At 41.6% G+C, this 16,267-nt stretch overlaps 1 protein-coding gene across 3 annotated transcripts in view; it reads left to right on the top strand.

Moving 5' to 3' along the window:
- LOC123858207 (cytochrome P450 7A1) overlaps nt 1-7,120 on the top strand; it is a 47,910-nt gene extending 40,790 nt beyond the window's left edge. For all 3 annotated transcript variants that reach the window (XM_064588298.1, XM_064588299.1, XM_045895317.3), the window contains 4 exons: nt 886-1,463; nt 3,371-3,501; nt 4,877-5,052; nt 5,830-7,120. In XM_064588298.1, coding sequence (XP_064444368.1) covers nt 886-1,463; nt 3,371-3,501; nt 4,877-5,052; nt 5,830-6,129 — 1,185 coding nt within the window. In that variant the 3' untranslated portion in view covers nt 6,130-7,120. The remainder of the gene's footprint in view (nt 1-885; nt 1,464-3,370; nt 3,502-4,876; nt 5,053-5,829) is intronic.
- The last annotated feature ends 9,147 nt before the right edge of the window (nt 7,121-16,267 follow it).

The following is a 16,267-nucleotide window of genomic DNA, read 5'->3' on the forward strand; positions in this document are numbered from 1 at the left end:
TCCCATTTATACAGCATTCGGCTTTTTTCTACTTTTTGTATGTCAGTCTACTTAGCCTTTTGATGTACTTAGACTTAGAAATAGACATGTTGAAGAGAGTTATCCTTCCATGGAGATTCTTAGAAATATAATGAATCCAATTAGACAGAACCTCTTGGTAATAATTGTTTCAAAAGTCAAAATAGGTATAGATTTGTCATTTCTTAACCACCTAGAGTGAAATAAAAATGAAATATTTTATTGAGCCAGATGGCACTGTATCAGTAAGATAGGTACAAACTCCTTCATGTCAACCACATCTACATAACTCCCAGAGCACATGTGGCGGAAACTTAGCACTAAACAATTGTTTTACCACACTTTTGCCACACAATTTTTAAATTTTGTCAAGCAACTGATCAGATATTTGGGCATCGCTTAGCAATAATCTGAGAGGTTCTTTGAGAGAGACAGCAACTAGCCAATATTTAGTGAGTCTCTGCAAGGAAATATTAGACACGGTCTCAGCTCTAAGTAGACTAAAGTCTGGTTGAAGTACATCTACAATAAATGTAGCAGAGAACTGATGACTAAGACAAATATGGATTAATACCAAATTAACATGCCAATAGATTCAGTAGCATAAGAAAAGTAAGAAATGGACAACTTTCATGGTTGCGGGAAGTTTCACTGAAGAGCTGGAATTTCAACTTGGCCTTCCAGGAAGGGTAGGATTTGACCATTTTTTTGGAAAGTGCTATGAAATTGTATGTACAAAGGCCAATTTCCCTCCTGCCCTGTTTTTAACAAGGAGAGAATTATGGAAGTATCTAATCTGTTTTTCAGCCATTTCCTAGCACTGCATCAGGTTTAATCTCTTTTTTCACACATTTCATTTATCGGCAGGCATTTGGGCACAGAAGCATTGACCTGAGTGATGGAAACACCACTGATAATATAAGTAAAACTTTCATCAAAACCCTGCAGGGCGATGCCTTGAATTCCCTCACAGAAGCCATGATGGAGAACCTCCAACTTGTCATGAGACGTCCGCTGGTATCTAAATCAAAGACGCCTGCCTGGGTGACGGAAGGGATGTATTCCTTCTGCTACCGAGTGATGTTTGAAGCTGGGTATTTAACTCTCTTTGGCAAAGATCTTACGGGGCAAGACGCACAAAAAGGACTCATTCTGAATAACCTTGACCACTTCAAGGAATTTGACAAAATCTTTCCGGCTCTGGTAGCAGGCCTCCCCATTCATGTGTTCAAGACCGCACACCATGCTAGGGAAAAACTGGCAGAGGGCTTGAGGCATGAGAACCTCGGAAAGAGAGACCGCATCTCGGAACTGGTCAGGTTTCTGAATGACATGTTTTCCACCTTAGATGACATGGATAAGGCTAAGACACACCTCGCTATCCTCTGGGCGTCACAAGCAAACACCATCCCGGCGACTTTCTGGAGCTTATTTCAAATGATTAGGTAACTAGCAATTTATCAATTTATTTCTTTATTTTAATTGAAAGCAGAAAAGCTACTATTTTAACTAAAAAAAAAAAAAGAGTCATGGTAATTTCTCATGCTATCAGTCAAGAATGTGACATTTACTTTGTAAGTGTTTAACATGTATCAGTTCATCCAATCCTCACAAAACCATAAGCAGCCGTGCCTGGCACACTCCTCCTGCAGAAGCAGAGACCTTTCCAGGGGGAAGAATGCACTGCATAGGGTCAGTTCAAGCCACCTGGGCCCAGAGCCCTTGCGTTCAACCCCAGGCTCTTCCTCATGATGCCTACTCAAGTTGATGAATTCTATCTTCATAATCATAAAAATGTACTTAATGATTCGGACTTGTGGACAGTGAAAGGGCAGTGCCTATGTCTTAGTCCTCTGTGTATTAACAGTTTGTTTCCGGGCGCCTGGGTGGCTCGGATGGTTAAGCGTCTGCCTTTGGCTCAGGTCATGATCCCAGGGTCCTGGGATCGAGTCCCACATCGGGCTCCCGGCTTGGTGGGGGGCCTGCTTCTCCCTCTGACCCTCTCCCCTCTCATGCTGTTTCTCTCTCGCTCGCTCTCTAAAAAATAAATAAAATCTTTAAAAAAAAAAAAAGGCAAAAAACAGTTTGTTTCCACCCCATTAGTAATTTCTGTCTTACTGTTTATTGGACCAACTATGATAGCTATGGATCAATTCTACTGATTATTATTGATGGGCTTTGGCTAGATTTTGCCTTTTAAAAGTATGTAACAAAAACATTGCATGTAACATACTTTACCTAACATGACTGTGTTCCAAAGTGTTAGTCTTTTAGAAATTTGACATTCAAATGGTTTATTGGATTATTCTGGTTAAATTGGGCGTTTAGTGTCACGTGGACACAAAATTACTATACCGTAGCATTGGGAATGCCAAATTTCCACTGATGGCTGACAGTTTTATGTATTTAATATAAAAAATATTTAGGGGCACTAGGGTGGCTTATTCGGTTAAGTGTCTGACTCTAGGTTTCAGTTCAGGTCATGATCTCAGGGTTGTGAGGTCACATCAGGCTTTGCCCTGGGCGTGAAGCCTGCTCAAGTTCTTCCTCTGCCCCACCCTCCCACGCACGCATGCGTGCGCTCTCTCTCTCCCCCCCCAAAAAAAATTAGAAACAATTTCAGATATAAAAACCCCATACTAATCTGTCTCAAATGTTAAATGTCTTCCCAAGTTTTTACTTAAGAGATCTCCATCCAGAATAAGTTCATATATTTTCAGTAAGGTTACAACATCAATATAGTATCATAAGGGTACTAGTAACTATTTTATGACAGTCACACATATACTTACCAGTCAAACATTTCTGAGACTCATTTACTGCAATCATGTTATATAGATCCCCATGGCCCTAAGGATCCAGTAAATGTCCATGCACTAAAATGCACTAGCATTCATTTTACAAGTTAAAGTGCTAGAACAATATAAGAATGGGAAAGCTGTTGTTCTACCCGAAATCGTGGTATGGGTTTTAAGAGTAAATTTTGACATCCATTTGCAATTTAGCTAATACTTTATAATTATTAATCTTACATGCAATATTCCTTCTCAGTTGTTAAGTACGTGACTAATTTGACCATTTAATCTTTATTAGAATCATTTATTTATAAAAGTATGGCCAAAGTTTTACTTCTGTGTTGCAAGGCCTTTTAAGGCAACAATTCTTGTTAATATCCAAGGATTTAGACACAATTACAAAATGGAGTAAAAAGTAATTGGGAAATGTCCCTTTCCTACTTTCTCTGGTATCCTGACCACCTAGTAAAAAGAAGGGGAAAACTCCTGTTTGCAGATCTTTTGGTATAGAAAACATTTATTTTCTGTACATCTCTTCTTTTCTCCACTTTTGCTAGGAGCCCTGAAGCAATGAAAGCAGCTGCTGAAGAAGTGAATAAAACACTAGAGAATGCTGGCCAAAAAATCAGCTTTGACGGCAGTCCTATTTGTTTGAATCAAATGCAACTGAATGACTTGCCAGTGCTAGGTATGCTTACTGTGTTACATTTCATTTACTGTGTTCCACAAACAGTAATTGCCAATATCTATTATGCACTTACCTGTAGGCATTAAGCGAAGTATTTCATATGTGTGATCCCGTTCGATCCTCACTGCAATCCTATGACTGGTGACTAATTTCTACAGAACAGATTAGGAAATTGACACGGAGAGGTTAAGTTCATACCTGGGATGGAATGGTGGAACCAGATACAGTGTTAATGTGAGACTCCTGACCCTACCTTTTCAACTGCTTCTCTGCCCTGCCCTACTCTGTCTCCTTTATTATATTCCCCTTACCACTGATGTTATGATTAATGGGAGCATATTACTCATTTTCATGAAATAAAGGAGGAAAAAGTACCATCAAGACACTAGAATTAGTTGCATGGGTTGAGTGATGGGATTGAAGGTTATTTTGTATTTCTTATTTTTGCTTCTCTGTGGTTTGCAGAAATACAAAAATACTCTATTTTTATAGTGATAAAGAGTTTTCTTTTTGTTTTTGTTATTTTCTCTTGAGGAAAGAACCCAGTGCATGTTGTTAGGGGCAGCAGGTCTTAGTGGAAGGGACATGAGGCAAGAAGCATAGGGGGTTCTGCCAACCACGGATGACCCCAGACATGCCATTGCATTTTGGGGGGACTTGCTTTTCTCATTTGAAAAAGAAAGGGCTAACAGGTTATGATTTTACACACAATCATATGATGACCACCTGAAACATGACCGCTAAAAGGATAGAGGCTGGAAGGTCAGGCTAGACCTTCTCATTGGATCTGCATATTTTAGCTATTTGCAGGGTGGTTTTTTTTGTCCCTTTATATCTTTACCAGACAGTAGGGCACCATCACACACCATCAGGTAGTGTAATCATAAAAATGGGGTCTTGGAAACACTGAACTGGAGCAGCATTAAACATCTGGAAAAATATTTCTATGTGAAAATGATATCAGTATATTAAATCTCAGAAGTAATAAAATTTGAGTAATTCACATAAAAGTGAGTTACTGATTTTTCCAATTGTATTAGATGTCTAGTGTCATGTGGAAATAAGATTATTTTTCCATAAAATTATAAGTCTAGTTGCCATTGATAACCAAGATTATATCCTTACAAAATGATGATCATAAACTCAGATTATCAGGTAAAAATGACATTCAGACACAACTGAATCATTGATTACAGCATAGTGGCAACAGAAAAAAAAAATTGGGTAAGTTTTATCTGGCCAGCTTCCCCTAGTCTGTTCAGGTTGTGCTATAATCTGCTAGCAGTATTTCAGACTTCATATTATGAGGCCTTTAAATACATGATTTGTTCTTGCTTTCCTCCTTCTCCTCGCTTCTTCCTTTAAAAATATTTAGATAGCATCATCAAGGAGTCTCTGAGGCTTTCCAGTGCCTCTTTGAACATCCGGACTGCTAAAGAGGATTTCACTTTGCACCTCCAGGACAGTTCCTATAACATCCGCAAAGATGACATCATAGCTCTTTACCCGCAGTTAATGCATTTTGATCCAGAAATCTACCCAGACCCTTTGGTAAGTGACTGTTCATCAAAATTCAATATCCAGGTGATGTCTACCCAGATGGAAATAAAGAGGAAATTTACCAGGGCGCATGGTTGGCTTTGTCGGTTAAACGTTGGACTCAGGTCATGATCTCATGGGTCATGAGATCGAGCCCCATGTGTTGGGCTCTGTGATTGGCCAGGAGTCTGCTTAAGATTATGTCTCTCCCTCTCCCTCTGCCCCCCCCCCCAAAAGGTGCTCTCTCTCTCTTTTTAATAAATAAATCTTTAAAAAAATAAGAATTGACTTAACCATTGAAGCCATAGGGATTGTCTTCTAAATTATGTCCAATATTCATATATTTTGGAAGACCTGGATGATGGCCTGAATTTTAAAATTCCTGATAACCTGTCATCACATCATCTCTGCTAGATTATGTTTGCAATCATTATAATAAAGCTGCTGCCTTTCTTTTTCCTTAACAATTGCCTGCTCCCAAATCCAGGAAATGAGGCTAATATACTGGTTCTTTTAGTTTCTAATTTGAACTCTTCCTTCTTGTTCTGCCTAATGGAGGAACTAGTCACCCAGGCAGAATGGAAGGTATTATAAAGCTTTTTCTGTTCCCATCAGTTCTTGTTAAACTCCTATTCCTTATTAATTTCTGAGTTAAGTTGGGGGAATTTGCTAAATTACCAATAGATTGGATTAAAAAAGAAAATTATTCTTTGGAGCGTCCAGGTCAAGAAACCGATAAATTCCTTTAAAACTATCTTACAGTTCTGTTTTTTTGTATTTTTATTGCAGACCTTTAAATACGATCGATATCTTGATGAAAATGGGAAGACAAAGACCACCTTCTATAGTAATGGAATCAAGTTAAAGTATTACTACATGCCCTTTGGGTCAGGAGCGACAATATGTCCAGGGAGAATATTTGCTGTCCAGGAAATCAAGCAGTTTTTGATTCTGATGCTTTCCTATTTTGAACTGGAGCTTGTGGAGAGCCAGGTTAAATGTCCCCCTTTGGACCAGTCCCGTGCAGGCTTGGGCATTTTACCACCATTAAATGATATTGAGTTTAAATATAAATTCAAACATTTGTGAACATATAGTTGGAAGCAGAGGACATGAGATGATGTTACCAGCCTGCAGACTGCCATCATGTATCTGTCCCTTTGGACGGTCATCTTTGTTGGTAGGGGCACTAAGTCAGCGGGGTCCAACTCTGTACACAGATGCTTGCTTTTGAATCTTAACATTTTGATGACCGTTTCCAGATGCTATCTCAGACCGTGCTAGTGAAAAAAAACCTCATTTCTAGGGGCACAATAATTTGTTTTCATTTGAATAAGTCAGTGAATTTTCATCCAGCCAGGCACTGAAGTTCATTATTTTCAGAGGAAAAAGTCTTTTTTTTTTCCCCCCCCAGAATGAAGATATTCTGATTGGCAAAAGTTTTTCTCCCCCTTAAGGAAACAGCTTTATTTTTATAAAAACCACCCAATAATTATGAAAAAAGGTACAAATTCACGTTTTAGTGAAACCACATGATTCTTTGACTAGATATGGGATACCTTTTTTTCTTTTTTATAACAACGCTTTTATTGTCCAGGACCTGTGACAGTTTCATGTGTCTCTAAAGAAGGCAGGAAGTTTAGAGCATTATGAGCCCTTTTAAAGGAAAAGGAGTGGGTAGGCACAGCCAGAAGTCCGTGACTGTCTTACCACATGGGAATGTGGTATTAGCACAAGCACACCCGATATGCTCCCCACCACAGTCAAATGTAGATGTATATTATAAAAGACATGTTAAGTGACTTTATCATGCTCTTTAATCAAAAGAAAATGTTTTTCAGCTTTCCCTAGAGGCAGTATTTAGGGCTTTTAAAATGATGGCCTCGATGTCCTGAAAACACTGAAGATGGTTTTAATATTTTCTCTTTATGCTTTAATGTATTTTTGCTGGAAACTCTGATGTCTATGTCAGGTTTCGACGATCTTATCTATATGTTCATTAGATTCCATATTAAAGTGGGGATTTTTTTCAGAGAAGGCAGTTTTTCTGGCACTATTAACCATGCATCAATGAAGAGAATGTAGCTCTCCCGTGATATCTTTTAAAATGAAAACGATGAAAATGACCATTTAAAAGCACATGAAACATACAAAGAGTTCGTGAAATGTAGCTAGACATTGTATTTTATTTAAATACTTTTTATCTTTAAATGACTTGTAGTTGAAGGAAGAATCATTGAAGGCTAGATAGTAGTGTTTAACGACTATACGCAACAGTGCTTTGGTAAAATATTTTAAACATTGGAGTTATCAGCTATACTATTTTCATTGATATTTCTGTATGTATATATTCTTTTGAGAGAGAGAGAGCACGAGCACGCATGGGGAGTGGGGAGGAGGGGCAGAGGAGAGGGCCCAAGCAGACTCCACACCCGGCTCGGAGCCTGATGCGGGGCTTGATCTCATGACCCTGAGATTGTGACCTGAGCCGAAATCAAGAGTCCGACTGTTGACTGAGCCACCCAAGCGCCCCTTATGTATGTATTTATATGTAAATTATATTTCCCTTTTTTCTTGTATACAAATACTAAGAAAATATTGTAACATTTGATAATTTTGAAAGGATTCACCTTTCAGAAATAAAAGTATGTAATTCTAAGTTCTTAAGTCTTCAGAATGTTTTTTTTTGTTTGTTTGTTTTTAAAGATTTTATTTATTTATTTGAGACAGAATGAGAGAGAGAGAGAGAGAGAGAGCACATGAGAGGGGGGAGGGGCAGAGGGAGAAGCAAACTCCCCGCTGAGCAGGGAACCCGATGCGGGACTCGATCCAGGGACTCCAGGATCATGACCTGAGCCGAAGGCAGTCGCTTAACTGACTGAGCCACCCAGGCGTCCAAGTCTTCAGAATGTTTAAAACATTCACCTAGTGACAAGCTGAAACAATTTTGTCCATTATTCATCTCTTAGAAAAAATAAAATATTCATTCACTTAAAAATCTCCTCCATACTTCATACAAGTCATTGAAGATTTTTAATCTTGCTATTTAATATTACCGTGGCATTATCTCTTATGTAGGTTATTTTATATATTAAGAAAATTGAACTTATTTAGATATGGTGCAAGATGAACAAAATTCTGTTTTATAGCAAATTGTTTTCAACTAGATTTCTAATTGTGGTTCCCTAACATTCTACAGCGTGGTGGATGGGTCTATACACCTTTCCGCATCTTTATTCTTGTAGAGCCGGGGTGGGCGATTGATACGACTGTGGGCCAAAAGTCCCTCTCCACCTGTGTTTTTTTATGGATTGAAAGCTAAGAATGGTTTTCACATCTTTAAAGGATTGTGAGAAAATCAAAAGAGTATTTCATGACACACGAAAATTATCTGAAATTCAGATTTCCACAGCCACGAGTGAAGCTTTATGGGGACACGAGCCAGCGCATTTGTGTTCGCTTCTCAGGCTGTTCTTGCAAAGTCATTGCAGGGCTGAGTAGTTGCAACAGAGACCATGTGATTGTAAAACTTCAAATACATATTAGGTTGTAAAGCCTAAAAGAGGTATGTTATTGGCTAAATGTATTCAGGTTTACTGTGGTCCAGGTCCAAGCTTGGACACTTCCCTTGCACGATCTCATTTGATCCTCGCGAGAATCCTGTGGGGTCCTTGTTCCTATCACCCCTATATTACAGAGGAGAGAGAGGGAACTCCAGAAAGGTTAAGTCACTGACCCGAGGTTATAGGGCTGGCAAATGGCAGAGTAATTGGAATCCAAGCTGTTCCTGTTCCAGAGCCAGCATTTTTTTTCACTTTGTGGCAAGTCCAAGTGACAGGCTGTCTTTTTAAACTCAGGTCATTGTGGGTAGGCCACAGTAAACAAACTCCATGATATCATTTCTGTCCTAAAATCGCCACTGTTTGGGAGCATCATCTGGCCATGCTCAGCTGGTCCGGGGTTGCCAGGATGCTGGGGACCCCACCTTGCAGTGACTCCAGCTATGAGCCCGTGAGGACCGACTGTGTAATCACATTCAGTGTCGCTGTGTTAAACTATGCTCCCCTCCACCCTGGAAGGCATTCCTTTGCCTCGCCAAGAGCTTCGCCTTGTTCACTGTGGAGTCTCAGGCGGTTCCTCCTAGGATCAGTGTTAGACATTTTTGAGGTGGCTGGGACTAAGGCTTCAGCCTTCATCTCATTAATAGGTCATTGAATGCCAATATTGTGCTCACCAGCCCCTTCTCCACATCACCTTGACTGATCCCAATTCAGAGGCTTGGACATAGAAAGTGACACCAAGACAACAGCATTGATGTTTCACAGAGCATCACAGATGACTCAGATTCTTCTAGTCCAAGCTCTCATTTTAGTTAGAAACTGGCATCTGGTGAAAGTGAAGTGATTTTGTTAAAAAGGCTGCACAGCAAGGAATAGGGAAGGCCCGGGTCTGGAAATCTCCTGTTTGCACAGCAAATACTATAGTCACTGAATTAACCAGGATACATTGAACATTAAGGACCTCACTCTCCAAGCTAGAGGCGTTAGGTTTCATAGACTCCATGAAGTCCATTTATCTATAGAGATATACGTGAAAAAAAATAGAAAAATTTAAAACATTCATAAACTTTAACATTACTATATTTTTACAAATTCCCACTCTTGTTTGAAAAAAAGTATACAGTGGGGCGCCTGGGTGGCTCAGTCTGTTAAGCGTCTGCCTTCGGCTCAGGTCATGGTCCCAGGGTCTAGGGATCGAGCCCCACGTCGGGCTCCCTGTTCAGCGAGGAGCCTGCTTCTCCCTCTGCCTGCAGCTCACCCTGCTTCTTCTGCTCTCTCAAATAAATAAATAAAATCTTAAAAAAAAAAAAAAAAAGAAAAAGCATACAATGTCTGGTATCCTCTACCCCATTTGCTAAGGAACCACTTTATCCAGCAATCTGCTGTCAAGTTAATTGGAAGATAGATGCACCACTTGGCAGTTCTAGAACCAATTTATCCTGGATTAAAAGAATGACAGTTGTAAGAATGATGAGTTTGTATGAGAGAGTTTCTGAGAGCCTGGAGAACTTACAGGAGAAAGGATTATCACCTCCCTGACGTGCTATTTTGCAAACTTTCAAACGCTGAGAAACAGGTTAGAGCGACACAGGGACCACCCTCCTCTTTCATCCAGACCCACCAATTGTTCACACTTTGCCACGATTGCTTTTTACCGAGAAAGCTGTCTTCAAAAGCGGTTTTAGTTTAGGGTTTTCATTTATAATTATTTCCTTTTTTAAAATATTTTATTTATTTGAGAGAGAGAGAGAGAGAAAGAGCAGGCTCCCCGCTGAGCAGGGAGCTGGATGTGGGGCTCAATCCCAGGACCCTGGGATCATGACCTGAGCCAAAGGCAGATAGATGCTTAACCAGCTGAGCCACCCAGGCATCCCTCTAATTATTTTCCTTTCTAAGTTCCCAATTTGGTGTTTGATCTCTGGTTCCTCTGAACCTTTGGGGAGGAAAAAGGGATGAGGGAACCAGGCGATCACTGACAGGTATTTGTTCTCTTTCCCACTAGCGCCACATCTATATATAATCTTGTTTTCCTTTTCTGGCAGGAAAAATAGTGAAATTCACTTAAATTCCCCTGGAAACAGAAATTGCTTTTTTAAACATAAAAATATATACACGTGGGGAAATCTGTACAGGAAATTTTTTTTTTTCTTCAGAAGTTTTCTTAGAGTGTGTTGGTGAGAATATGTTCAGGGGGAAGGTCCGGATGCTCCAAGTAACGTGCGTCTGTCAAGGGCTGTCCCTGAAGAGTGACGGCAGGTGTCCTGGGGGGACTGGGGGTCTCTGGCATGGACACAGGACAATCAGGCAAACTCAGCAGTCAGTTTCTCAGAAATACGGGCCTTGGTGCCTTTACTTCATCACTTCTTTGGAGAGATTCTAGGGCATGCCAGTTCCCCAGGAGGGTAACTCTGTTTTCTCCCCTCCACCCCATAGCTCACCAAAGCTCCTAACTGGTGTCTCGCACATAGTAGGAGCTCAAATGTTTGAAGCCGGTGGCGAAGGTGGTGGGGGGTGGGGGGCGGTCCCTGTTTTTCTTAGTCCAGGCTCCACAAGCTGCAAATGGTTTATTTAGCTGCTTTGCTAAGCAGACCTTTTTGCTCGTCTCTATTGATTTCTCACTCTATTAAAATATTGGGAAAGAGTTACACACAGAACTGAGAACACACCTGGCCTGAGCTCAGGCTCAGATTGCGTGATAAGGCAGGTTCACTATTTGCTAAGATAAAGTGGAGGTGGAGAGGATCTCAGCCCTGCGCACAGCTGAGCGGTCTGCCCCTGGATCTCAGAGACAGAGAGGTGGCCCGGTAAGCCTGGGATTCATTAATGTACCATATACCTTATATTTATACTCCATTTTGTTATGCATTGAAGTTTCAGAAATTCTCACCCTGCTGAGGGTCTAGGCCGATTTTTAGTTATAATCAGGCCTTTGCCTGTGGCACAATGAAATAACCCATTCATTGTATAGTTTTCCAGCGCTGGAGGATGGAGCTGTAATGCCCAACACCTCTTAAGATTTCTGCTCATATTGGGGCACCTGGGTGGTTCAGATGGTTGAGCGTCTGCCTTCAGCTCAGGTCATGATCCCAGGGTCCTGGGATCGAGCCCTGCATCGGGCTCCCTGCTCAGTGGGGAGCCTGCTTCTCCCTCTCCCACTCCCCCTGCTTGTGTTCCCTCTCTTGCTGTGTCTCTCTCTGTCAAATAAATAAATAAAATCTTTAAAAAAAAAAAGATTTCTGCTCATATTATAATTAGGTCAGGCTGCTTGTCTCTTAATAATTAAAGCATATTGCCAAAGAAATAGCATCAAGATATAGGACTTCTTTCAATTCAGCCCTGTTTGGATAGTCCTGATTCACAAATAGTATGTTCCAAAGATGCACTGTGAATAGAATATTTGGGACTCAGAATATATTTTATTGAAAAAACTATGTTATAAATGGGATTTAAATTCTCAGGGAAACAAACAAAAGCTAATTTCATCTATAACAGCACCTGGGTCATTCTGTTTTGAATAATTTTACAACGCAAAAGGAAAGAGAGGGGAAATGCTGTTGAAATGTGAATATTTTAAATTGAAAACAGATGTCTTAGCAGAGGATGGGAGATGGAATATGAAGAATCTGAAGAGGTCATCTGGGTACTTTTGAAGGAGGCGTTTTTCCAGGAGATGGTTTAGAATCACAGTCTTCAAGTTATGGACACTCACTTATTTTATAGCTGAGGAAAACAAGAGACAGAAAGTTTATTTCTAATTTTACCTCAAAGCTTATCTATTTTATTTACTTCTCTTCAGCTGTGTCACTAGTGGTGGGAAGGCGGTGGGAACAGGCTAATGGCATGTCAAGAGGAATTTGAGAAAATGTGACAGGTCAGTGTATTCGTTCTCAAGGACTGCCATAGCAAAATACCACAGACCGGGGGGCTTAACCAGTTCTGGAGGCTGGAAGTCGGAGATTGAGGTGCTGGCAGGTGTGGTTTCTCCTCAGGCCTCTCTCCCTGGCTTGCAGATGGCCATCCTTGTCCTGCGTCCTCACACAGTCTTTCTTCTGGGCATGGGCATCCCTGGTGTCTCTGCCACTTTTTATAAGGAACCAGTCATATTGGATTAGGGCTCCACCCATATGACCTCCTTTAACCTTAATTATCCCCTTAAACTCCCATCTCCAAATACAGTCACCCTCTGAGGAACTGGGGGTGAGGGCTTTAAGATACAAATTTTGGGGAGGGGGGAGGACACAAGTCAGTCCATACCAGCATGGAAAGTGAGAGAAAGCAAGAAATAAGTTAAAGAGTTGTATGCAGCCAATGTGACCAGTGAACAAGGCAGGGCATACAGAGCAATGGTTGGGAAGAAGATGGCTGGGAGCTTTGGCATGGGGACATGGAGTAGGGGACGGGGCTCCTGAATCAGCCTGACCTGGCCTTCTGTGCAAATGTGTGTGTGTGTGGGGGGGGGGGTGACTAAGACACATCAAATCTCATCCCCATGAGGGGCCCAAAATACCAATGCCATCACACACAAGCTCCATGAAGATTTTTCTCCTATTCTGAACCCCTTGAACAGGAAGCGGTCCAAGATGGCTGTGCAGCCCCCCGTGAGGGCATACTTCCCAGTACCCATTTCAGGCATGGCCCTCAGATAACAATGGCCACAGGATTCCCTCTCAGACAGTGTGATCCAACACTAATCAAGGAGTTTCCCTACCTTAACACTAGAAGGTCTTCCTGGTGTCTCGTATGGGAATTTCAGAAAGGTTGCAAAGCAGTGACCCCATATGTGTCCCACTCTTTCCTATTCTAAATGGGAGTGTTTTCTTGCACTTACTCTACCCTTGCTTCACCCTGGTTCACCAGTCCAGGGTGTGTCTTTTTAGCTCAGAGATGTTCAGATCAAGAGGAAGCATCTCTGATGTGATGGAGTCTATGCCAGAGACCCTTGACTTTCAGCTGGAAGGGGACTGACAGTCCTCTAGGGAGCCTCCCTTGAGGGAAGGGGTCAGTGTGTTCTATGAATGAGAAGAACAACAGAATTGTTCGAGGCTGTCAGAGGGTGGATTGTTGCAGAGACAACACTATGGGTCTTCAAATTCCATCTCATCGTTCTCTTCCTAGGTACCTGGGATACCACCTGTCCTGGCTTCTCTTGTAGTGAGGTTGGGGCCAGGTGACTGGGTTAGCAGAAGGCTAACTGGTTGAGGTCACCAGCTCTGTCAGTCACTCCCAGCCTGGCCTTAAGGAAACTTCTTCAAGATTGGCCACTTCTCTTTTCCCTTGCCATGGTGACTGCAGAACACATGTTGGAGGCCAGTATGTGATGGACAAGGGCTACCTGACTCAAACTGCTTGTTGCATCAGTGAGAAATAGATCTTCATTATTATGTGTATGCCACCAAAACAAGGGCATATCCCAGCCTTTTCTAATACTGAAACTTCCTCACTGTTGTATGTTTTCTTCCTTGTTTACTTCCTTTCCAACCTCCCTTGACACTTGCTGTCATAAAGACTTCTTATCTTAAATTCCAGCCAGTCCCACGTGCTAACTCATTCCAAATAGTCCCCCGCATACCTTGTTCTCCAAAAGTTTAGAGCAACTTCACAAAATGCTGTTCTGAGGTTTTGCTTCTCAGCTCTCAGCCTACTCCTCTGTGCTACACTCCAGCTCCCCTCGGAATCAAAGTCAAGTGAAAGGGTGGGTCAGCTGGGCAGGTGCCCTGGTAGCCAACCCATGAGGGCCAATGGAAAACACTGAAATGCAATAAAGTGAAAAGAATTGTATTTATCAAAATTCCTCTCAGACTCCTTTCATCAGTTGTTTGTGGTAGTGGCAGGAATGAGACCCCCAAGGGGCACATTCCAGTAATGGCTGGTGTCTGCTCAGTTGCTTTCTAGGGAAAGAGGTATGCAACCCCGAGACCGGCTGATTGCTCATGATGAGGAAGGAGAGGTTAAGAAGCACCAGCAACAGCCCTTTCTCAGCCCTTTCCCCCACTCATGTGATCTGATCCTGACCTGATCCTGACCCTTTTTGCTTTGTGGTCAACTTACCCATTGGTTCAGTGCAACCCAAGAGGAAGAAAGATAGCATAAATATCTATACATAGCAAGGCCTCTCCCCACTCCTCTTACCCAGTGGGTAAGCAGGTAGTTGTGGGACTAGTAGGGCCGCAGAGCAAATGTCTGCCTCATGTGGCACCGTGTATTTACATACAGGCAGTGGGGTCTGTTAGCAAGCTAATGAGAGCAAATATTGTAACTACCTAGGGCCTATAGCATTCCTGCAATGAGACTGACCCCTGTTGAACAGCTCACTAATCCAACATGATTTTAGCCTGACACGTGAGAACCACGCAAGGTGAAATTATGAAGTGAGGCTTATCTTTGGTGGCCCCTTCCTCATTTTCCTGTGTCCATCTTTCATTCATGAAAGAGTCAAGAGTTTCTGAGTGTTTAGGCTGCCCAGACATTGTGCCAGGAATGGTAATTTATAGACATGAAAAGACCCAATCCTGCCCTCAAAGAGTTCAGAGTTGAGCTCAATCATTTTAGAAGCCCAGACAGATCAAATTCCAACACCGTATATACCTAAGAGTGGATTTGAAATAACATGATACTTTTTTTTTGGGGGGGGGGCAGGTATTTAAAAATGTAACTTCTAATTTCAGAGCAAACAGACCCCATCCTATATCAGAGGATTTCAAGTGGCAGATGGATGAAGCTGTCTTCCTAAGGTTCTGCAGTTAGGCCTGGAGACAAATGTTTTTTGGAGGCTGGACCTGTTTCAGAGACACATCGGTTGCCTCCTCTATCTGACTGCTCACTTACAAAACAAGCTTTTTGCTTTATTCATCAAAATTTCTTTGCCCTTATCAACCCTCATGTGCCATATGAATCCTGCAAAGCAACCCTTGGCCTCAGTGCTCCAAACTAATACCTCTCATTGGATGTCTTCCAATGCTGTCTCATGGTGTTTGAAATTTTGGCAGGAGATGTAGGGTCAATAGTTGTTTGCAAAGTATTCACCTTGGTTACTTTTGGTGAAATGATGTAACCATTGCTCTATCTTTGGTGCATCAGCTTTTTTTTTTTCTTCTTTTTTTTTAAGTAGGCTCCACACTGGGCGTGAACTCACGACCCTAAGATCGAGACCCTGAGATCAAGACGTGAGCTGAGATCAAGAGTCGAAAGCCTAACTGACTGAGCCACTCAGGCACCCCTGGTAAGTCAGCTTTTGAATCTAAAGTCACTTAAGGGCAGTGGCAAGGCTGATGGGTAAGAATGTAAAAAACTGAAGCCCCGCCCCAATAAGTCGTGGTAAATACACATGTGCACACACACACACAATTTAAGCAATCTTTTGCATCTTCTATTTAAAAAGAGCAAGGGAGAAGTATTTTCACATATTGAAAAATCTCGACTGGATGACAAACTAAACATGATCCAAGCCAAAGGACTTTGAGGAGAAACAAGAGAACAACAAAACCAAAAAGATTAATTAGTCCCTTGGTACTCAGAGATGTGTTTTTAAGACCATGTCAACTTACAGATAACACCACCACATAGGATTCCTCCATAAAATATGTCTGCCACAAAACATTAAGATATTGATGTTGGGCTGATGTTCAGGTGTTTATCCACTAGGTAAGTGCCTAGCTCCTGCACATGAG

The sequence above is a fragment of the Mirounga angustirostris genome, unplaced genomic scaffold, assembly GCF_029215605.1.
Source record: "Mirounga angustirostris isolate CCGP_5_RB_7025 unplaced genomic scaffold, mMirAng1.0.hap1 SCAF_4, whole genome shotgun sequence".
Taxonomy (NCBI): domain Eukaryota; kingdom Metazoa; phylum Chordata; class Mammalia; order Carnivora; family Phocidae; genus Mirounga; species Mirounga angustirostris.